This window comes from Giraffa tippelskirchi, chromosome 3 (genome assembly GCF_054371585.1).
Source record: "Giraffa tippelskirchi isolate mGirTip1 chromosome 3, T2T-mGirTip1v1.2.pri, whole genome shotgun sequence".
Classification (NCBI taxonomy): Eukaryota; Metazoa; Chordata; class Mammalia; order Artiodactyla; family Giraffidae; genus Giraffa; species Giraffa tippelskirchi.
Window position 1 is genome coordinate 146,964,089 of NC_137277.1, and position 25,551 is coordinate 146,989,639.

At 39.3% G+C, this 25,551-nt stretch overlaps 1 protein-coding gene across 1 annotated transcript in view; it reads left to right on the forward strand.

The window, feature by feature from the left end:
• Positions 1-21,254, forward strand: part of MAIP1 (matrix AAA peptidase interacting protein 1) — a 139,797-nt gene extending 118,543 nt beyond the window's left edge. Inside the window, exon 6 of the mRNA XM_081576152.1 lies at positions 19,947-21,254. Within this exon, the coding sequence (XP_081432278.1) occupies positions 19,947-19,957 (11 nt within the window). The 3' untranslated portion in view covers positions 19,958-21,254. The remainder of the gene's footprint in view (positions 1-19,946) is intronic.
• The last annotated feature ends 4,297 nt before the right edge of the window (positions 21,255-25,551 follow it).

Genomic DNA, 25,551 nt, shown 5'->3' on the forward strand with positions numbered 1-25,551 from the left:
AAATTACTGCCTGTCTCAGCTGTGCTGAAAGGAATGAGAAAAAGGCTTCTTTTCCACTTGAATCTGAATGTTAAAGGTGCAGAAGCAGAGAAGCTGGGGTGGGGGTGGGGAGATGGTGGGAAACCTAGGGAGCATTTAGGGAGGGAGTAGAATGGGCTTGAGCAGATGTTCCTCTGGCCGAGTCTCCTTCCAGTCTCTTCTCCTGGTGTGTCTGGATTTTGCTTGATTCCCAGAGAGGGTCCCCTTACTTCTGGATACACCACTGTCCTTTGCTGGTTTCTTTGCAGAAGGACCAAGATTGAAGTGACCCTGAAGGACAAGAACAGTCCATCATCCATGGAGTTGGAGTGATCAGTCTATAACGCAAACATTATCCATCATCCCAGTATCGAATCTCTCCATGCTAACCAACTTGATCTGATTCCCATTTACCTTCTGGGCTCATTTGTCCTATGTTTTAATCTTCTAGCAATGCTGAATTGCTTATGGTTTTCTTTTTTTCTTTTTTTAATTAGTTTATTTTCTATTTTTTAATTTTACAATATTGTATTTGTTTTGCCATACATTGACATGAATCCACCATGGGTGTACATGGTTTCCCCCTCCAGAACCCCCCTTCCACCTCCCTCCCCATCCCATCCCTCTGGGTCATCCCAGTGCACCAGCCCCGAGCACCCTGTATCATGCATTGAAACTGGATTGGTGATTCGTTTCACATATGATAATTTACATGCTTCCATACCATTCTCCCATATCATCCTGCCCTCGCCCTCTCCCATAGAGTCCATAATACTGTTCTATTTATCTGTGTCTCTTTTGATGTCTCGCATAGAGGGTTATCTTTACCGATTGACTAAATACCCATATATATGTGTTAGTATACTGTATTGGTGTTTTTCTTTCTGGCTTACTTCACTCTGTATAATAGGCTCCAGTTTCATCCACCTCATTAGAACTGATTCGAATGTATTCTTTTTAATGGCTGAGTAATATTCCATTGTGTATATGTACCACAGCTTCCTTATCCATTCGTCTGCTGATGGGCATCTAGGCTGCTTCCATGTCCTGGTTATTATAAACAGTGCTGCAATGAACATTGAGGTACACGTGTCTCTTTCAAGTCTGGTTTCCTCAGTGTGTATGTCCAGCAGTGGGATTGCTGGGTCATATGGCAGTTCTTGAACTGCTTATGTTTTATCCTTCTTCCTCTTGGACTCCTTAATCTTAAAAGATGAGAACAATTTTGTCATTCTAGAGGGTAGGGGGACTCCAGTCTAGAAATGCCACAATGTACCTGTGTGTACATGTGTATGTGTGTAGATGTGTACATGTGTGCATGTGTGTACATGTGCACATGTATGCCTGTGCATGTGTGTACATGTGTACAAGTGTACCTGTGTTTTAAAGATCCAGGAGGAGGGACTCTCCCTCTGAGTCTGCCCTGTGTCTATCCACACATACTGTACTCTTTTTCCTCTTAATAAACACTTGATTAACTTCACTACTTACTGTCTTTGTGGAGATTCTTTTCTGCCAGGGCCCTTGTCACTGACCACTGGTCTAGTGGCTAAGGGTTTGGTGCTTTTACTGCCGTGACCCAGCCTCAGTCCCTGGCTGGGAACCCAAGCCCCACTCCAAGCCATTGAAGGCTGAGGGCACCCAAGATCAGCCTTTCCTGAATTAATTCTAGCTGACTCAAAAGCCCAGATTCTGGGCTCCCATAATATCTGTAACACATTACTGCCTTCACACTTACCATCTTGTATCATAATAATTTGTGTGTAAGTTTGTTTCTGGAACCAGGCTGTGGACCATGGGCTCCTTGAATACAAAACTGAGTCTTCTTCATGTTGGTGTCACTGTGTCCCATCACCTGGAGATGCTCAATGAATGTTGGAGGAGTGAACCCTGAAAGCTGTCTCATGTGATGCCATGACTTTAATGGCATGGTCCCAACTTTAATGTAGAGACATGTTAAATGTCTGCAAAGGAGAAAGAGCATTCACATTGAAGGACTTCATGCTCACTCTTAAATAAAGATGAAAAGCACATTGATTGGTTAAGTGCAAGCTTCATTCAGAATCTCCAGGTTTGGAGCCCTGAGCCCGCTGGTATTTTATATTTATTTACACATGGCAAAAATCTAGCTTCCTGTTTTGAGAGAAAATGTTTCTCTCAACAAGCTTTATTAAAATCTTCAAACAGTCTCACAGACATCAAATTGCTCTCACAACACAACTCTTTAGTGTAAACAATCAGAAATGCAAGGATTAAATCCCCCTTCAAGTGTATGTGGGCTTAAAAAGAAAGAGCAGTGATGCTTGGCAAAGTAAGCTCTGAGCTTTATTGAACCTCTTTTTAGAGGGAAGCTCAGAACTGTCAGTCAACCAGAGACACAACTAGGGCCCATCTTGCCGAGCGTAAGGAACCAGAGAAAGGGATGAGCCGAGACAAACTTTGAAGCCAGATATTTTCGTCTCTTTTACAATAAGAGAAAAAAGCAGTAGTTAATCCATTAGCACATCAGCTGGGTGGGGGACCCATTCTTATTTTTAAAATAGGCCTTCAAGGCCAGACCCCCTGGTTACCAGTATATAATTCCCATTGGCACGGGAAAGGGTAAGTAGTCATTTTGTTCGCTGTTGTTTTACTTTCAAATAAACGATAGTCTGGGAGTCTGAAATCAGGCATAGCAGGAAGAAAACAACTACACAAGCCTTCTCAGAAATGCAACAGTACACACATAACAAGGGCGCCAGTTGTTACCATTGTGTTGTTGTCCCTTCTTTTCCTAACGTGAACCATCTGGAAACAAGCTATTGGGAAATTAGAAGACGGCTTTCTTGCGATTCTCCCCTTCTGAGGGTCTAGACTGCTTTTGCTTATGTGCACAATAGACTCACCAACAAAGAAATTTTTGAAAGCACAGCACATATGCTCATATGTACATTCTGAAAACCACATGGGATTTTTCTCCATTTTAGCTTACACTCAGAAGCTGAAGCTGTCATTAAGTAAAGGGAAAAGGCTGCTTTCAAGCATGAATCATTTTTCACAGACTTCATTAAAATAAAATAAACTTCTTTCCTAGTTAGTGAAAGGCAATGCGGGAGGGTGGGGAAGGAAATTCTAACTCTCCCTTCTGTGCTGAAGATAAGGAAAGAAGCTTCCATTCTGGCCATTTGAAAGAGGTGGAAGACAACACATCCGTTCTAAAGATAAATAAAATGAAGCACAAGGATGTCACTGGAGACAGACCAGCCCAGAGACTCAAAATGAATCAACAGCAGAAGCTTGAAGAAAATTTAGGTTTTCCGATTCCAAGGCCAGTGCTTTCTCCCCTAGGTTTAGGGATGCTTCCAGAAAATGTTACCAAAATTATAGGTGCACTAATTAAACTTAGACATTTTAAGGGAGGTTCTCTTTCCAGATATCCTTCACAATATCAGACTCTCATTATAACTTGTCTTTTTCCTCAAAGTTTGCCCATACATTGAAATAGTCTGTGCATCCTTTTTAAAATTTTGAAATATTTTTGACCCATCAAAAAATAATATATGAACACCATCCAACTTAAGAAATAAGATATTCAAAGTGAAGTTGAAGCCCCTCTGATGCCTCTATCCTCCCACACCACTGACCACCCTTTAGAATTTAATATTTATGATTTGTATGTTTTAAAACAGATATGGACACTCTGACAGGCACAATTTTTAATACTTTGCAAATATTGACTCATTAATCCAAGTAACCTTCCAATGAGTTGGATACTACAGCTATTCTCATCTAACAAATGACAATACCGAGACACAGAGAAGTCAAGTAACTCACCCAGAGTCACACAGCAACCAAATTACATAGGTGGGATAGGACACAAATTGAGGATCTTGAATCTCAAGCTTATGCTACCAGTTACTAAGCTTTGCTTCCTCGTGCTATCTCTCGCTCTCTCTCTATCTATATCTATCTCACCATCACTAAATAGCACATACTATTTCAGCTCATCATATGCCATTCACGCTCAGTCACTTCAGTCATGTCTGATTCTTTGTGACCCTATGGACTGTAAACCACCAGGCTCCTCTGTCCATGGGGTTATCTAGGCAAGAATACTGGAGTGAGTTGCCATGCCCTCCTCCAGGAAATCTTCCCAGTCCAGGGATTGAACCGTGTCTCCTACGTCTCCTGTGCTGCAGGCGGATTCTTTACCACTGAGCCGCTGGGGAAGCCCATAATGCCATTATCCAGTATGTATTCTTTTCATTATATAGTATGCATAAAGAAGTAAAAAGTTGCTTCTCAATATTATGTTTATCGGATTCATTCACATTGCTGCAGGTAGTTTTAGCTCATTCATTTTCATTGCTGGTTATTTCATCATGATGTAAACAGACAGAATTATTTATTTTAATATCAATGAACACTCAGGGGTTTCCAGAATGTTTTTCTATTGTAAACATTGTTATTATAAACATAGGAGAAGGCAATGGCAAACCACTTCAGTATTCTTGCCTTGAGAACCCCATGAACAGTATGAAAAGGCAAAAACATATGACACTGAAAGATGAACTCCCCAGGTTGGTAGGTGCCCAATATCCTACTGGAAAAGAGTGGAGACATAACACCAGAAAGAATGAAGAGATGGAGCAAAACCGAAAACAACGCCCAGTTGTGGATGTGACTGGTGATGGAAGTAAAGTCAGATGCTATAAAGAACAATGTTGCATAAGAACCTGGAATGTTAGGCCCATGAATCAAGGTAAATTGGAACTGGTCAAACAGGAGATGGCAAGAGTGAACATACACATTTTAGGAATCAGTGAACTAAAATGGACTGGAATGGGTGAATTTAACTCAGATGGCCATTATATCTACTACTGTGGGCAAGAATCCCTTAAAAGAAATGGAGTAGCCCTCAGTCAACAAAAGAGTCCAAAGTGCAGTACTTGGGTGCAATCTCAAAAACAACAGAGTGATCTCTGTTCGTCTCCAAGGCAAACCACTCAGTATCACAGTAATTCAAGTCTATGCCCCAATCAGTAATGCTAAAGAAGTTGAAGTTGAACAGTTCTATGAAGACCTACAAGATCTTCTAGAATTGACACCCAAAAAAGATGTCCTTTTCTTTTTAGGGGATGGTATGCAAAAGTAGGAAGTCAAGAAACACCTGGAGTAACAGGCAAATTTGGCCTTAGAGTACAAAATGCAGCAGGTCAAAGGCTAACAGAGTTTTGCCAAGAGAACACACTGGTCATAGCAAACACCCTCTTCCAACAACATAAGAGAAGACTCTACACATGGACATCACCAGATGGTCAATACTGAAATCAGATGGATTATATTCCTTGCAACCAAAGATGGAGAAGCTCTATACAGTCGGCAAAAACAAGACCGGGAGCTGACTGTGGTTCAGATCATGAATTCCTTATTGCCAAATTCAGACTTAAACTGAAGGAAGTAGGGAAAACCACTAGACCATTCAGGTATGACCTGAATCAAATCCCTTACAATCATACAGTAGAAGTGAGAAATAGATTCAAGGGATTAGATCTGGTAGACAGAGTGCCTGAAGAACTATGGATGGAGGTTCATGACATTGTACAGGAAGTAATGATCAAGCCATCCCCAAGAAAAGGAAATGCAAAAAGGCAAAATCTTTGTCTGAGGAGGCCTTACAAATAGCTAAGAAAAGAAGAGAAGTGAAAGGCAAGGGAGAAAAGGAAAGATATACCCTTTTGAATGCAGAGTTCCAAAGAATAGAAAGGAGAGATAAGAAAGCCTTCCTCAGTGATCAATACAAATAAATAGAGGAAAACAATAAAATGGGAAAGACTAGAGATCTCTTCAAGAAAATTAGAGATACCAAGGGAACATTTCATGCAAAGATGGGCACGATAAAGGACAGAAATGGTATGGACCCAATAGAAGCAGAAGATATTAAGAAGAGGTGGCAAGAATACAGAGAAGAACTGTACAAAAAAAATCTTCATGACCCAGATAACCACGATGGTGTGATCACTCACCTAGAGCCAGACATCCTGGAATGTGAAGTCAAGTGGGCCTTAGGAAGCATTATTACAAACAAAGCTAGTGGAGGTGACAGAATTCCAGTTGAGCTATTTCAAACCCTGAAAGATGATGCTGTGAAAGTGATGCACTCAATATATCAGCAAATTTGGAAAACTCAGCAGTGGCCACAGCACTGGAAAAGGTCAGTTTTCATTCCAATCCCAAAGAAAGGCAATGCCAAAGAATGCTCAAACTGCCACACAATTACACTCATCTCACATGCTAACAAACTAATGCTCAAAATTCTCCAAGCCAGGCTTCAACAGTATGTGAACCGTGAACTACCAGATGTTCAAGCTGGATTTAGAAAAGGCAGAGGAACCAGAGATCAAATTGCCAACATCCACTGGATCATCAAAAAAGCAAGAGAGTTCCAGAAAAGCATCTGCTTCTGCTAAGTTACTTCAGTTGTGTCCGACTCTGTGTGACCCCATAGATGGCAGCCCACCAGGCTCCTCTGTCCATGGGATTTTCCAGGCAAGAGTACTGGAGTGGGTTGCCATTGCCTTCTCCAAGAAAAGCATCTACTTCTGCTATACTGACTACGCCAAAGCCTTTGACTGTGTGAATCACAACAAACTGTGGAAAATTCTTCAAGGGATGAGAATACCAGACCATCTGACCTGCCTCCTGAGAAAGCTGTATGCAGGTCAAGAAGCAACAGGTAGAATTGGACATGAAACAGCAGACTGGTTCCAAATCGGGAAAGGTGTACGTCACGGCTGTATATGCAGAGTATACATTGCAAAATGCCAGGCTGGATGAAGCACAAGCTGGAATCAAGATTGCTGGGAGAAATATCAATAACATCAGATTGCAGATGACACCACGCTTTTGGCAGAAAGTGAAGAAGAACTAAGGAGCCTCTGATGAAAGTGAAAGAGGAGAGTGAAAGAGTTGGCTTAACACTGTTTATAATAGCCAGGACATGGAAGCAACCTAGATGTCCATCAGCAGACGAATGGATAAGAAAGCTGTGGTACATATACACAATGGAATATTACTCAGCCATTAAAAAGATTACATTTGAATCAGTTCTAATGAAGTGGATGAAACTGGAGCCTATTATACAGAGTGAAGCAAGCCAGAAAGAAAAACACCAATACAACATACTAACACATATATATGGAATTTAGAAAGATGGTAATGATAACCCAACATGTGAGACAGCATAAGAGACACAGATGTATAGAACAGTCTTTTGGACTTTGTAGGAGCGGGTGAGGGTGGGATGAATAAGGAGAATGGCATCGAAACATGTATATTATCATATGAGAAACGAATTGCCAGTCCAGGTTCTATGCATGAGACAGGGTGCCCGGGGCTGGTGCACTGGGATGACCCAGAGGGATGGGATGGGGAGGGAGGTGGGAGGGGGGTTGATGATGGGGAACACATGTACACCCGTGGCAGATCCATATCAATGTATGGCAAAACCACTACAATATTGTAAACTAATAAGCCTCCAGTTAAAATAAATTAAAAAAAAAAAAAGAGTTGGCTTAAAACTCGACATTGAGAAAACTAAGATCATGGCATCTGGTCCCATCACTTCATGGCAAATAGATGGGGAAACAATGGGAACACTGATATACTTTATTTTCTTGGGCTCTGAAGTCACTGCAGATGGTGACTGAAGCCATGAAATTAAAAGATGCTTGCTCCTTGGAAGAAAAGTTATGACCAACCTAGACAGCATATTAAAAAGCAGAGACATCACTTTGCCGACAAAGGTCAGTCTAGTCAAAGCTATGGTTTTTCCAGTAGTCATGTGTGGTTGTGAGAGTTGGACTATAAAGAAAGCTGAACACCGAAAAACTGATGCTTTTGAACTGTGGTGTTGGAGAAGACTCTTGAGAGTCCCTTGGATTGCAAGGAGATCAAACCATACACTCCTCAAGGAAATCAGTCCTGAGTATTCATTGGAAGGACTGATGCTGAAGATGAAACTCCAGTACTTTGGTCACCTGATGCAAAGAACTGACTCATTGGAGAAGACCCTGACACTGGGGAATGTTGAAGGCGGGAGGAGAAGGGGACGACAGAGAATGAGATGGTTGGATGTCATCACCAACTTGATGGACATGAGTTTGTGCAAGCTTCAGGAGTAAGTGATGGACAGGGAAGCCTGGCGTGCTGCAGTCCATGTGGTCTCAAAGAGTCTGACATGACCAAGCGACTGAACTGAACTGACTGAATTGATTATAAACATTCCTGTGCAAGGTTGCTGGGCACACATGCATTGTTTTTCTCGAGAGTATGTGCCTAAGAGTAGAAGTGCTGGATGAAAAGGTATACTTAACTTCAGGGATCCTATATATTGCCAGATTATCCTCCAAGGTGTTGTACTAACTCACACTCCTCCAGCAGGTGAAGTTCCATTTTTGACATTATTTCTAAAACCAGGTATTGATTTAAGACTAGGTGCTTGGATATTAGGTATTTTAGACTTTTAAAATTCTATGATTTTAATTTGCATTTCCTTGATTACCAGTTAGGTAGAAAAGTCTTTTCAATAGGGTCTTCTGAGCACCTCTGGTTCATATTGTTTACTGCTTTTCTCTTAAGTTAGGAGCCCCTGGTGGCTCAGATGGTAAAGAGTCTGCCTGCAGTGCAGGAGACCTGGGTTCAATCCTTGGGTCAGGAAGATCCCCTGGAGAAGGAAATGGCAACCCACTCCAGTATTCTTGCCTGGAGAATCCCATGGATGGAGGAGCCTGGCAGGTTACAGTCCATGGGGTCACAAAGAGTCGGACACGACTGAGTGACTTCACTTCACTTTCTCTTAAGTTGTCTTTTTAAAAAATTTATAGGAGGTTTTTGTGTATTCTGCCTAATAACTTGTGTCCATTATGTTTATTAGAAATATTTTCCATGTTTCTTTTAATGGATGTAACAGACATAGATGCTAAAGAAACTATACAAAAAAGATAGAAAATGACCTAGAAGTAGAATTTCTAGGTCATTCCCTGGTGGCTCAGATGGTAAAAATTCCATCTGCAATGTGGGAGACCTGGATTAGATCCTTGGGTTGGGAAGATCCCTTGGAGGAAGACATGGCAACCCACTCTAGTATTCTTGCCTGTGGAATCTCCATGGACAGAGGAGCCTGGTGGGCTACAGCCCATGGGGTCGCAAGAGCCAAACATGACTGAGAGCTAAGCACAGCACAGCGTAGTAGATTTATGTTTAACTTAGTAAGAAACTTCCAGACAAATTTCCAAATTGGTTGTAATATTTTAAAGTCCTGCCAGAAAGGTATAAGAATACTAGTTGTCCTGAATTCCTATCAACATTTGGTGTCATCAGTCTTATTTATGTCAGACTTTTTAGTATGTGTGCAGTGATATCATTATACTTTTCACTTGATTTTCCCTAATATGACGTTGCTGCTGCTGCTGCTGCTAAGTCCCTTCAGTCATGTCTGACTCTGTGCAACCCCATAGACAGCAGTCCACCAGGCTCTGCCATCCCTGGGATTCTCCAGGTAAGAACACTGGAGTGGGTTGCCATTTCCTTCTCCAATGCATGAAAGTGAAAAGTGAAAGTGAAGTCGCTCAGTCGTGTCCGACTCTTAGTGACTCCATGGACTGCAGCCTATCAGGCTCCCCCATCCGTGGGAGTTTCCAGGCAAGAGTACTGGAGTGGGTTGCCATTGCCTTCTCCCTTATGATGTTGAGCATTTTTATTTGAAATACACACACATATATATATATATATATGTATATATAGAGAGAGTATATTTTACCCTAGTATGTAGCTTGCCTATTCAATTTTTAACAATGTCTTTGGAAATGTAGAATGCTTTAGTTACTCTATTTCATCCTTTTTTGGGGGCAAGGGGTCAGTGATTTCTAGAGGTTCTAAGAAATCTTTCCTTATTTCTAAGGTGTATAAATTCTCCCATGTATTCTAGAAGCTTTAAGTTTTTAGCTTTAATGTTTAAGTTAAATGACTCATTTCAAATTAATTTTTGTCTATAGGGTGAATTATAAGTCAAAATTGTTTCTTTTATATACCCAGTTATTCCTGCATTGCTTGTTGAGAAGCTACTGCTTTCCTAAAGGTGTTAAGGTGCTTTGCACCTTGGTTAAAAGTCAAGTTATATAAGCGTGAGTCTATTTCTGGTCTCTCTGTTGGTTCTATCAATCTATTAGGCTATTTTTTCAACAATATCACACAATCTTAATTACTTCAACTTCATATCAAGTTTTCTTTGCATTGAGCTTCTCCATTATTTTTTAGTCTCTATTTCATTTATTTCTACTCTGATCTTTATGATTTCTTTCCTTCGACTAACTTGCTTGTTCTTCTTCTGGTTCCTGTAGGTGCAGTGTTAGATTGTTTATTTAAGATTGTTTATTTGTTTCGTGAGGTAGGTTTGGATCGTTAGAAACTTCCCTCTCAGAACTGCTTTTGCTACACCGCATAGATTTCCGATCATTGTGTTTTTGCTTTCATTTGTCTCCAGATATTTTTAATTTCTTCTTTGAAGTAACCCATTGGTTGTTTAGTAACATACTGTTTACCTTCCATGTGTTCATTTCTTGCAGTTCTTTTCTTGTTGTTGATGTTCAGTTGCTAAGTCATGTGCAACTCTTTGTGACCCCATGAACAGGCTTCCCTGTCTTTCACTATCTCCCAGAGTTTGCTCAAACTCATGTCTGCTGAGTCAGTGATCCCATGCAACCATCTCCTCCTCTGTCACCCCCTTCTCCTCCTGCCTTCAATCTTTTCAGCATCAGGGTCTTTTACAATGAGTCATCTCTTTGGGGTTCAATTCATGGGTCGGGAAGATCCCCTGGAGAAGGGAATGGTTACCCACTCCAGTATCCTTGTCTGGAGAATTCCATGGACAAAGGCACCTGGCAGGCTAAAGTCCATGGGGTCTCAAAGAGGCAGACACAACTGAACCACTAACACTTCCACTTTCACCCACCATTGTAAAATAATATATTTTATAAAAAGAAATAAAACTGCAATATTTGTATTTGGATAACAAAATTGCAGAAGAATATTTTATCTATCTGTATTGTTTTTTACTATAGGCATACCTTGGTTTATAATGAAACAATAATTTTCAAGAGCTTCTGTTTAAGTAGGAGAACTGAAGGCTAATGGGAAATCTCACCTTGATGATTATCAGTAGAAAGGCAAAAGAGAGTCCAGTTAAAGAATTAAAATAAATTAGGTAGAAGAATGAGAACTGGTATTTTGAGAGAAAAAGATATTTTTGCTGCCCTCTCTTATCTCTTCTAGTATGGGGAGAAAAAAGAGGGCTTAGAGAGACAAGATGAGCATGTGCCAAATATGAAGCATTTAACAGGGGAAAAAATAAGGTATCTACATTATCAGTTTGTTAAAATTTGCATCTTAAAGAGAGAGCTACCCCAAATATCTTTCAGATGTAAAAAAAGATTTCAACCTTTGAAAATTTTAACTATTGTATCACTTGTGCTTATCTGTATTATTTTTAATATCCTTAAATTCCTTTCCTACATGAGCATCTACCTTTGCACACAAGATCAAACAGAAGACCACTAATATACTGATACTGGGCAGCTAAAATTGCTGCCCAGTATTGGTGCATTCATTGCATTTGCCCTAACTGTCTCTAGCAGTGATTGAGGTATTGCTGTAATAGCTTATCACATTTGCACTTATTATTTTCTAAAAATGTAGGCATGAAAATGTTGATACTAATGATAAGAGCAGGACTGTATTCTACCTGACAGAACTGAGATAAAGATAGATATTTTAAATTAAAATCTGTAATCTCATTTGGAAATTTATTGGACAAGCCGTTTGATTCTACATTCATAGGTAATGTAAAAGAATAAAATTAAATAACATGTACAAACAATGTGATTAGACAATTAATGCCATAAGGATTGGAAAGGAGGCTAAAACTCTATCTGTTGACAATGTGATTATCTCTCTAGAAAACTTGAAAGAATCAATGGAAAAACTATTATAAACAATAAGAGAATTTAGTAAAGTCACAAATTATAAAAACCAACATTCAGAAATCAATAATCTTATATATATATATATACAATGACTACTTAGAGGGTATAATGAGACAGAAGACTCCATTTTATAGTAGCAAGATAAAATGAAATTAAAACAACTAGAAGCATTGTTGGTGCAGTTGTTCAATCGCTAAATTGTGTTTGATTCTTTGCCACCCCATGTACTCCAGTCCTCTTGCCTGGAAAATCCTATGGACGGAGGGGTCTGGTAGGCTGCAGTCCATGGGGTCGGGAAGAGTTGGACACGACTGAAGCGACTTAGCAGCAGCAGCAGCAGTACTGCAGCAAGAGAGACTTCCTCGTCCTTCACCATCTCCCAGAGTTTGCTCAAATTCATGTCCACTGAGTTGTTGATGCTGTCCAACCATCTCATCCTCTGCCACCCCTTCCCCTTTTGCCTTCAGTCTTTCCCAGCAACAGTCTTTTCCAATGAGTCAGCTCTTTGCATCAGATGGCCAAAGTATTGGAGTTTCATCTTCAGCATCAGTCCTTCCAATGAATATTCAGGATTAATTTCCTTTAGGATTGACTGGTTTGATCTCCTTGCTCTCCAAGGGACTCTCAAGAGTCTTCTCCAACACCACACTTCAAAAGCATCAGTTCTTCAGTGCTCAGCCTTCTTTATGGTCCAACTCTCACACTTGTACATGACTATTGGAAAAACCATAACTTTGACTATACGGACCTTTATTAGCAAAGTGATGTTTCTGCTTTTGAATACACTGTCTAGGTTGGCCATAGCTTTTCTTCCAAGGAGCAAGCATCTTTTCATTTCATGGCTTCAGGCACCATCTGCAGTGATTTTTGGAGCCCAAGAAAATAAAATCTGTCACTATTTCAAATTTTTCCTCTTCTATCTGCCATGAAGTGATGAAACTGGATGCCATGATCTTCATTTTTTGAATGTTGAGTTTAAATCCAGATTTTCCACTCTCCTCTTTCACCCTCATCAAGAGGCTGTTTAATTCCTCTTAGCTTTCTGCTATTAGAGTGCTCTCATCTGCATACATGAGACTGTTGATATTTCTCCCTGTAATCTTGATTCCAGCTTGTGCTTCATCCAACCCAGCATTTTACATGATGTACCATGTATAGAAGTTAAATAAGCAGGGTGACAATATACAGCCTTGTCATACACCTTTCCCAATTTTGACCAGTCCATTGTTCCATGTAAAGTTCTGTCTTGACCTGCATACAGGTTACACAGGAGAGAGGTAAGGTGGTATGGTATTCCCATCTCTTTAAGAATTTTCCAGTTTGTTGTGATCCACACAGTCAAAGGCTTTAGCATAGTCAATGAAGCAGAAGTAGATGTTTTTCTGGAATTCCCTTGCTTTCTCTATGATCCAGCAAATGTTGACAATTTGATCTCTGGTTCTTCTGCCTTTTCTAAACCCAGTTCATACATCTGGAAGTTTTTGGTTCATGTACTGCTGAATACTAGCTTGGAGGACTTTGAGGATAACCTTGCTAGCATGTGAAATGAGTGCAACTGTATGGTAGTTTGAACATTTTGGCATTGCCCTTCTTTGGGGTTGGAGTGAAAACTGACATTTTCCAGTCCTGTGGCCACTGCTGAGTTTTCCAAATTTGATGACATGTTGTGTGCAGCCCTTTAACTATAAGCATAGATAACAAGGAGTGTCCAAAGTATATTTGAGGAAATCTATAAAATATTCTTTAGAGATTGACATGTAGATATAAAAGTAAAAACATATACCATATTCTTGGATACAGAGACTCAACATCATGAACCTGCAGTTTTTTCATTTAATTATATTTAATGCACTACATGTAAAAATCTAATGCCATGGGTTATTTGGTTTTTATTTTTTTTCCTGAAGCTGGGACCAGTTGATTATAATATGCATTAAGATGAACAGGAAAAGAGAAGAGCCAGAAAAACATTCAGAAAGAAAAGCAATGACAGCAGAGAGTTATCGCTGCTAAATACTAAATATATAACACTACAATAGACTGCAGTGCCTCTATACTTAAAATTGTGCAATATTGGCTCACAAGTCCATAAGTACCTCAGTGAACAGATAGAAAATGCAATAGATTTGAGTACAAATGTAAGTTTAGTATATGATAAAGACAACATCTAAAATCAGTGAAGAAATAGAGTTCTTAATAAGAGGTGTTGTGACAACTAAATAACTATATTGAAAAATGTAAAATTGGATCCATTCCTTGCACTAAAGCTAACATAAATAACACATGGATCAGATATTTGTCTAAATGATAAAACCATTAAAGTACTAGAGGAAATATGTGTAAATTTCTTTATAACTTGGAAGTGAAGAAAACTTTCCCCAAACATGACAAAAATCAGAATAGAAAAGGGGAAAAAAGCCAATAAATTGGATTTCATATAAATAAAAAGCAAAGATACTTTGCATGACAAAATGAAACTACTACCAAAAAAAAAAAAAAGCCACATCATAAGCAAAGTCAAAGATAAATAACAAATTTTAAAATATTTTAATTTATGTCACAAAAGTGATGGATATCTACATCTAAAAAAAAGAAGAAATGCCCATAGCCCTATAGAAAAGTGTAGATAACACACTTTTATCTATTTTAGATAATTCACTAAAAAAGAAATGTTAATGGCCTTTAAACATAGGGAAAGACACTCAGTTTCACTCATAATATTAAAGATACAAATTAAAAGTATCATTTCAAACCTATCATACTGGCAATAAACCAAAAGATTTTTCTGTGAGGAGATGGTGAATGACAAGGAAACTATTTACTCTTTGGACCAGCAGTCCCAGTTCTAGAAAGCTATATTAAAAATACACTCACAAAATATGAATTATCTTATGCATAAAGCTATTCATTGAAACATTGTTGGTATTAGACAAAGACTAAAAACAACCCAAATGTCCAAAAACAAGAACCATGGTACATGTAAACAATGAGTACAATGAAGTTATAAAAAGTCATTAGGGAGGTCTCTGCATATAGTGATGAAGTTATCTCCAGAATATATGGTTAGTAAGAAAAAAGCGAGAATTTGGACAGCCAAGAAGAAATGGATATTCTGGAAGCTAAACTTTTCTGAATAAACCTTGTTTTATAGTTTTGAAACATGCAAATGTTTACATAATTAAAAAGCAAAATTAAATCAAAATGAGAAATAAATTCTGAAATATAAAAAGCAAAAGGATCCAACTATATCTCTTGTTGGTGGCATTATTACCTAAAAAATTATTTAAAGAGATTTTTAAACCCAGTATTTTGGTGGTATAGGATATATCCATATACCATAGAGGGCAATATCCTAAGGTCAAAAACTATTGGAAAGTAATAATCCTACTCTTAGTAACAGTATTATTGTGGTTATTTTAAAACACACACATACACACACACTTTGGGCTATTTTTTTTAAGTCACTCGTAAAAATGTACCATACAATTTGGTAAATTTTATCAGATATTCAAAGAACAGATAATTCCAATCTTATATAAGATATTTCTAAGAAAAGAAAATTGGAGAATATTTTCTCCTATTTTGCTAGACAGAATAATCCCCCCCAAAAAATATTCATGTCATATCCCTAAAACTTGTGAATATTTGCAGATGTGAATAAATTAAACATCTTCAATAGGGAGATTCTCCTCAATTGTATAGGTAAATCCCATGCAATCATCAGTGTCCTTACAGGTCAAAGAGGAAAGCAGAAAAGTCAGAGTGAGAAAAGTTGTGATGACAGAGCAGAGTTCAGAGTGTTGTGATTGCTGTCTGGAAGGGGACCATGAGTCAAAGAATGAAGGTGGCCTATATAAGATGGAAAAGGCAATAAAACTGATTCTCTTCTAGCCTCTGGAGTGATTGTGGCCCTACTGACACCTTAATCTTGGCTCAGTGAAACTCATTTTGGACTTCTCAGCTCCAGAAGTGTAAGATAATAAATTTATGTCATTTTAAGGCACAGAGATAGCAGCAAATTATTAAGTAGCAGCAAGAAACTAAGAAAAAATGCCTATATCTTTTAAAAGGTTAGCAAAATCTTGATACGAAATCCAAAACAGCATGAGAAAGAAAATATACAGGCTGTTTGAATGCTTGAATTCAGGTGCAAACATCCTAAACAAACGATTGCCAAAACAAAGCTAGCAAGTATTAAAAAATTATTATTACTAAGTTAGGTTTGTCCTTGGTATATAAGGATGTTATATCATTAGAAAAGTTGTTAAAGTAATTCACCACCATAACAAATTGAAGAAAAGAACAAGATAGTCTTGATAGATGAAAAAATGCGTTCAATAAAATCTAAAACACATTTATGATTAAAAACTAAAAACACTTCAGCCATGGTGAAGTAATTAGTATCAAATTAGCTCTTTCGTTACAAACAAAGTGAAATATATTTATTACTATTTTCAGATGTTGGACAAAAGTAACTGTCCCTAAGAGAAGAAAGTGAAATGAGATTAGCCCACAATCACCAGGCATCTGCCTGGAGGCACTTCAAAGACTGGCATAGAAAGATTCAGTCTTGCTGAATTAAGGAGGTAGAGACTGGAACTCAGGGCTCCCGAGGTGACTCCACTTATAAAGCTCGTGGCAAGGTTAAAAGACAGAAGTAGTAAAACCATCTATATCCACAGTAAGTACTTAAAGCATACACTAAACAAATAAATGTAAAATAAGAGACCAAAAACAGTAAATGTGAAGAGGGGAGTAAAAGTTCAGGATTGTTAAAAGGCATTTGAACTTAAGAGATCAGCAACTTAACAGTAATTCATATACATACATACATATATACATGTATACATATATATATATGACTACATATAAACCACATGGTAAACACAAAGCCTCTACCAGACACACACACAAAAAAGAGAAAGGAATCCAAACATAACACTAACGATAGTCAGCAAATCACAAAGGAGAAGGACAGAAGACCCAGGGATCCAGCATTGCAGGCAGATTCTTTACCGTCTGAGCCACCAGGAAAGCCCTACCATGGTGGACACATGTCATTATAATATATATTGTTTAAAATTCATAGGCTATATAACACCACGAGTGAACCCTAACGAACACTATCGACTTTGGGAGATAGTGATATATGACATGTAGTTTCATAGATTTTTACAAATGTACCACCATGGTTCTGGACATTGATACTGGGGTTGCTGGGTGTATGTGGAAGCAGAGGGGTGTATAGGAGCTCTCTGCATTTTCTTCTCAATTTTGCTGTGAACCTAAAACTCTTCAAGAAATAAAATGTATTAAATTCATAATGTAATGCTCATATATTCATATAGTATTATGGGCAATATGCCATTTTCATTTAATAATGCTATATATTGTATAGTATTCTGTTTTACTGGTATGCTTTTTTTCACTTCAGTTTTAAAATCTTTTACATTGCAACTAAATGTCCTTATAACCAAATCCACGACTGTTTCCTATTAAAAATTCATAGAAATAAAATAACATCTCAAAAGCAATGCACGCTTTAAGTGCCTTTGACATATGTTATCATCACTCGTAAGGGCATAATAAATATTTGTTGACTGAATGAATAAAACTGGGAGCTTTTTGTGGGGAGGGTAAGAGTTAAGAGTCAGGACAGCTGGTCTTCACTGGACACCTGATACATGAGAGAAAGTAGAAGAATGAATTCCAAATATTTTCCAATCCACACCCTACCGTCATCCCATTTCCCAAAGACACATGACCTCTCTCCAAGTGGAGACTCTCAGATGTTAGGCCCCTCTGGAAACGCTTGTCTTATACCGACCTCCCCATATAGCTCCACTGCCCTCTGGGGCTGCAATTCTATGACAGAGAATGTCATGGAGAAGCAAGGCAAGCATGTTCAACTCTCTGAAGCAGAAAAGTCAAATAAAAAATTTCAGATTTTCAAAATGAGGGCCAAATTTGTGGGGGCTTAATTATTGTGGGCCTGCCTGGGGGAGCTGGGCTTTAGTCTGTGTCTGCTCTCACTCCTTGGCTCTGCCACTCACTATCTTTGTGGACACAACCACTGAACTCTTCTGAGTCTCAGAGGTGTCCTCTGTTCTAATCAACCTATGGGACAAAGTATGTGCATTCCATGAGCATGTCTGTTGCACAGTAGAAGTCCACTAAGTATGTGACTCCTCACCCTCTCTGTAACCAGAATGCCCCGATAGTATGGATTAAATAAATTGTGATGCTCTTTTTCACAGTAAACCCTATTGCATTTCCCTGCATCTAAAACTTCTACTCAGGAATAATCAGTCAACAGAAATGACACTGACAGCCTTTTTACCTTCCTCCTATGTCTCTGCTACCAAACCACTTGCTGGTACTTCTGTGGGCAACTCCTCCCTGGCCCTGGCCCAGCCTAAGCTCCATAGGACAGGGCACTGCAGACACACTGCCCCTTCTTGGAGGTCTCTCACACCACGACTCTGCACCCTCAGCCAGTCAGTATTGCCAGAATGCCCCCTTCCCCCTCTGCCCGGAGCCAGCCACAGCCTCATACCCTCTAAAAGGAATATTCTCTGGCATTGACTCTTAGAGCTCCCAAAGTTTCCTCACAGTCACCTATCTACAAATAGTGAGAAGTTGTGGCGTTGAGTTATTTCCTGACATAGTAGGAAGAAATCTTGACTGTGAACTCTGAGTACCTGGTTTCTGGTTCCTGTTTTGCCAGTCTAGCAGGAGGCCTTTGGCCTCATCCTTTTGCCTCTCTGGGCCTCAGTTCTTACATATGTTAAAGGAAGAGGAGAGATTGGACCGAATAATAATTCCTCTGGTTGAGCATCCATCACATGCCAGCCCCTATGTTATATTTTTAAGATGGTGGAAAGGAAATAGTGGCACATTGTTGGACATGACTGAGCGACTTCCCTTTCACTTTTCACTTTCATGCATTGGAGAAAGAAATGGCAACCCACTCCAGTGTTCTTGCCTGGAGAATCCCAGGGATGAGGGAGCCTGGTGGGCTGTCGTCTATGGGGTCGCACAGAGTTGGACACGACTGAAGCGACTTAGCAGTAGCAGTATATTCACAATCTTGTTTCTAGGGCTTTCCGGGGTTACAGAAATCCAGTGCACGAAACCCCTTAGCCCTGTGGGTAACCCAGAAAAGCCTCAATTCCTTTTCAATGCCAGATCAAGGTTTCCTTGATATAATACCATATGGTGAAGGGAACAAGAAGCAACTCAGCCTTTATACACTGAATATTAACATCTCATTTAATCCTCATGACAAGCCTGAGAGGTTGGTATTAGTCTGTCTGATACACAGAGAATGAAGCCTGGTGAAATTAAATAAGGTTACCTAGTCAGTAAATATGGTGTCATTTCTGAGTCTGTCTCTGAATGACTGTATTCTCTGCCTTAATACCCTAATACTGAACGGTCTCTAAGTTCCCCTCCACATTTACGATTCCACACTGGCTTTATGTGAGCTAGCCGAGGAACCTCTTCTAGTGCTGTTTTGATGGGAGAGCATGTTTAAATGTTCCAACAATTGACTTTCAAATGAAGAGCTTAAAAAAAAAAAAAACACACAAATCCATTTAAAATATAATCTGTGTGTGTATTTGGTGAAAAAATAACAGCAAATCAAGCCTTTCTCACTTTTAACTCCCTTCACTTCTGCTTTCTTGTCTTGTTCACATGCCCATTCTCAACATTTTCTCAGTCCTCAGGTACTCTTGACTCCCTCCACCCCATCTGCTCGGAGTACATTATCAGTCATCAAACTCTAATGGCTCTTCCTTTAAAATGTTCCCAAAACCTGACCCTTTCTTCAAAGTTTCACCGCTTCCCCTCATGCCGGCCAGTCCCCCACGGGAGCAGCCTCCTAAGTCCTGCCCTCTCTTTCAGGTGGCTGGTGAGTATGACTCAGGCACGTCAAATGGGACAGCAAAGATCAGGTTTCCCAGGACCCAAAGCCCTAGCAGCCCCCAGGAGTGTAGAGAGAGGTCAGCACAGAAAAGCCCTGAAGACCCGGCTGCCCGTGGTGCATGCGGCTTCCTCACCCTGAACAAGGACAAGAGGACTTTCCAGGGCAGCTTCAGTACAGAGGAGGTGATCTTTTACTCATCCTGGAGGGAAGAAAGAAGCGTGCTGGGAAGGACTGAGTTGTTTTCTACATCTGAAACACTGCTGACCAATTCCATCTCGGGGTAGAAATCGGAGATGGGCTGCCAGGCTTCACCCTACACAGATTTGAGCAAGGAAAGTGCAGGAGAAGAGCCTGGGTATACTTGTGTGTGTGTGTGTGTTTAGTTGCTAAGTTGTGTCTGACTCTTCGCAACCCCATGGACTGTAGCCCACCAGGCTCCTCCATCCATGGGATTTCCCAGGCAAGATTACTTGGAGTGGGTTGCCATCTCCTTCTCCAGGGGGATCTTCCTGACCCAGGAATCAAACCCATGTCTCCTACTTGAAAGGCAGATTCTTTACCACTGAGCCACAAGGGAAGCCTGAGCATACTTGCTGCTGCTGCTGCTGCTGCTTGGTTATCCTTTAAATTCTAGACTCTGAGAGGCCCAACTCTCTTTCAGTTTCCACCATGATTTCTGCATAATTCCTTATTGCCCATCCTTTAATCCCTGCCCCTTCTCGACGGTGACCCTGAGTGAGCCTGGCTGAGGTGATTACTGATAAACTGCCATGGGGAGCCCTTCATCTCCGGTCACTGGAACCGAAGCTGCAGCCCTTTGGGGCTGTTGGTTTGTGGAAGACGAATCCCCAGACTGCTGCGGGGCAGCCACAGCTTCTTAGCAGGGTGCATGTCCCATAGAAAATTTGTTGAACTAAGTTACTAAAGCAAGGCAGGCAGAAGGATTACATTTAAAATACCCTGAAGCATATGTTCCCATGAGGTGCAGAGACTCCAGGCTTCCAGCAAACAGCAGCAGCCAACCTCTCAACCTCACAATCCGAAAAGAAGATGAGATGTTGAGGGATCCCAAGGGTCACAAAACAGAGTCACACCTCAGCTCTGTAAACTGCAGACTTGTGAGTAGTCAGAAATAAGCTTTTTCAGATACACAAGTCAATCTTTTCAGACACACCCCCAAGTCACCGAGTTTCAGCGACATGTCCCTGGAAAGAATGCAGCTCTTTGCCATCCTGTGTGCTTGAGGCCAGTGATGCTGACCTGCACAAGTCTCCTCCACCCATCCCATAAACAGTATCAGAATCCTTCTCAATACAGTGCTCCAGGAAGCAAAGCACTTGAGATAAATCTTACTTGCATCTTGATGGAAGACAGCCCCCTCATTTCAATGGTGAGGAAGCTGAGATTCAGTGAGGTTTACTAAATTTTTAATGCTTTATTCAGTTGAAGTGCTCAAAGTAGCCCTTTGATCTTTGGACTCCTTGCCCAGTGCTCTTTCTAGTAACTATCTCTGAACCCTAAAAAGCTCATTTGCAATAATATTGTTTTGGAAACTTAAGAGGCTCCCTAACACTTAGGATTCAGGTGCTTTATGAAATAGCATCTACCCCAAAACAGAGGAAATGGAGGCCCGTAATAGCTCACAATTCCTAAACAGATTTAAAGTCAGGGGTAACCACAGCAGGTGAGATGTGGCTTTGGCATAATTCTATTTTTGTCCTTATTTCCTGTGTTCTGCCTCCCTCATCATTTCTCTAAAGGAGTCCAGCAACTGAACCCAATGGCCATGTAAATGGCAAATAAGTAGGAGAGATAAATGCTAAAGCAAAACAGCATTTTTTTTTCGGCATTTAATGATTGATTTCTGTTTTCTTGAGATTTTTATTCTGTAACAAGAACAACTTTTGCATGTTATTTGGCTCTCTTTGATTGTTCATATTCCCAAAAGTGAAAAAAATCTCAATAATTTTTTTGTCTGTTTTGAACCCCATATATTAAATTTTTACCATGCTAATATACTACATTGCTGAAAGAAGATAATTACATGGTAAAATTAAGACATTCTGCAATTATATCTTGTAATATCATTAATTTCCAGATGCACACAAATTATATCTACCTCAAGAAGAATAGTAATTTCCTTTGTTTCGCTCACAAAAGCAGGTAATAACAATCTTTTTCCTGCAATTATTTTATACAAATTTTCCAATTTGTTATCTTAGACCTCTCAGAGCAGTGATGATACATTATCTCAAGTTTCAAGCTTTATTTTTATCATTATATCTCTAATGATCTTGTAGATTGAAAATGTTTTCCTTTTGAAAAAGCATTGACACATATTGTCATGTCTCTTCTGTCTCTTCATAATCTTGGAGGAGAAATCATTAATGATAACAAATGAATGGGCTTATTGAAAAAAATATGCCATAAGTAGCATGCCCCATCTATGAGGACACAAGAATTATTTCATGCAAGATATATAGAGAAAAAATTAATGGCACAGAACAAAAAAGCTTAAAGAAGCATACCCGTAAGCAGCTTATAAAATTATTTCAATCTTATTAGAATTCTGTATTCACACCAAATCAACAAATATTTTTGAGCATTTATTGCATGTCACCAACTAAAAATGTCCTTGGACCCTGTAAGAGCCCAGAGTCTAGCTTTGGAGACAAGAATGAAGAATAAATATGGAAGAATGAATAGCAATGGAAAGCAAGAGCTGCATTAGTAATACAAGAGTAATTACCAGGTGAATCTTAAAGAAAGGAATTCTGTGCGCTCAGAAGGAAAAGAGCTCATGGAGTTTGGGAGGTGTGGGAGGAGTTCTTAGAGGAGGAAAGGCATAAATGAACCTTATACAAGATAAAAGACCCCATGGCCAAACTGAACTTGATGCATAGGTCTTCTCTGTGACTCCATTTCTCATTCTCATCAGTGTCTTTCCACACCTCACCATCCTTGCCTAGACTCACTTCACCTCTTGTTTCTGTTTCCTCTTTGCAGTGTCGCTAACTCTCATGGGTTCAATTTTAACTACAATATGCATTAAACCTGATTCTCAAGCAAATCTGTGTGTTTTCACTTGTATCTTGAATCGTACTGTGCTTCTTGCCTGCACTGATGCCTTTTATCCCCATCCCAGTGTGACCAATCTTTTCTATCCATCTAGGCCATTAAACACCACATCTAAGAAGCTTTCTTTCAATCCCCTCATTGGAAACCCTGTGTCTCTGCTTTGAGGTTTTGCAGAACCTTTCCTTATCTCTACCATGAACAACCCTGAAACTTGGCTATTTGTCATCATGTCTTTGTCTCTAAGCATTTGTACATCTATGCCTTCCATAAGAACCAGCTCCACCGCCAACAGAGGTGAACCCAGCAGCCTTATTTGTATGGCATAAGCCCATCTTCCTGGCTATAACTAACTGGGCCATAGGTGGACATCTACCTCCAGTTAGGCAAAATTCATTCTTTGCTCAGCTATCAGAATTGGGACCTGGAGAAGCAAATAAGTGTATGTATGTTCTTGAATTAAAAAGATATTTAGAATCAAAGGACATTGTCCAGAGAGTGAAAAGACAACCCACAGAATGGAAGAAATTAGTTGCAAGCCATATATCTTACAAGGAATTAGTATATATAATATATGAGAAACTTTTACAACAACAGAAAGACTAGAACCCAATTTTTAAATGGGCAAAGGAAATATAAAGAAAATATAAAAATTGCCAATAAACACATAAGTAGAGGATTAACATCACTAGTCATTAATGAAATACAAATCAAAACCACGATGAAATACCACTTCATATGGCCATAATAAATACACAGAAAATAACAAGTGTTGGCAAATATGTGGAGCAATTGGAACCCTCATACAATGCTGATAGGGGTGTAAAATGATGCAGCTATTGTGGAAAAAATGTTTGGTAGTTCCTAAAAACCTTAAACACAGAATGACAAAATAAACCAGCAGTTCCACTCCTGGGCACATATCCCAAAGATCTGAAAACAAATGCTCAAGCAAAAACTTGTTCAAGAATGTTTATAACAATATTAATAATAGCCAAAATGGAGACAATCTCAATACCATCAGCAGATTGATAAACAAAATGTGGTACTGTATATTCATGCAATGGAATATTATTCAACTATAAAAAGGAATGAAGAAGTACTACAACAAGGATGAACATTGACAACATTATGTTGAGTGAAAGAAGCCACAGACAAAAGGCCACATATTATATGATTCCATCTATAAAAAATATCCAAAAGAGACAAATCTATACAGACAGAATGTAGATTTGTAGTTGCCGGGGGCTCAGGGAAGAGGGGAATGGACAGTGACTGCTTAATAGGTATGGGGGTTCTGTTTGAGGTGATAACAAAGTTTCGGATCTAAGTAATGATGGTAGCTGTATTACAATGTGAAGGTAATTAATGCCTCCAAGTTGGACACTTTAACATGATTTAAGCAATTTTATGCTAAGGAGTATTTTACCACCATAATAAAAACAGACATTTAGAGCACTTTGGCAGCTTTTTCCATGATATCCATGGAGCATCAGAAAATATCAATCCACAAAGAGTGAACGATGAAGCAGCTGAGCAGAGAGATCTGAAGCCTGAGTACAGGAGAGAGACGTTTTCCCCTGTCCTTCAAAGGCTGGCCTCAGCCCTCTGGAGGCTCATGTGCACTGGGAGCCTTGGACTTGTAAACTCCTATTAAATTCCCTCTTCCCAATTCAGCAAGTTGAACAGGTTCCTGCTCCCAAAGACACACACATACACGCACACACACGCATCTTTGCTCCTCGAGGACATGGTTTGTAGAATAATTCACCTCAATTTTTTGCCCACAAGTCCCACCAAGCCTCATACCCAGTGTTTAATTGGAACCTGGTATACATGTGTTAACAAGAAAAAAGGGAAAATAGATTCAAAACCAATACAGGCAAAAAAAAAAAAAAAAAAACCACGTAACTTTTTGACCTAAGTAAAAACAGATTTTATGGAAGAATTTCCTCCCATTTCTCATAATAATTTAAATCAGGTTGCTAAGTAACCATCTTCCTTAAAATGGTACATTTATTTAAAAAAATAGTGTTTTTATAAGAAGCTGTGGATTTTCAAGCCAGATTTTATAACCTCATGCAGGCCCATATGTCTTTTTTCCAGGCCACATTCCAACTGGCTTGAAGAGGAACATGCACATTGAAAGGCAACAGTGAGAGCATTGAGGTCAGGTCAACAGGGGAAGAAAGATTTCACCATCATGGTAATATCAAAAGAGTGCCTTAAAGTGAAAAAAGATCCTTGTTTACTTTTCTGGAAAGAAAGCCGTTGGATACTATTGGCAAGGAGTGCTATGCCCATGACTACACAGTGTGCTATTCCTGTCAAGTCAGGTGAAGTGTCCAAAAAAGATAAAAAGAAACTCTTAATCATTTGGATCTACGCTAAAACCTCAAATGTAACCTAGGAGATGCAATGATTTTTTTTTTGTTGTTTCTTCATGTAGTGCCATTTTGGTATCCATCCTCATTTATATATCATAAAAAACATTACTCTTATATAATA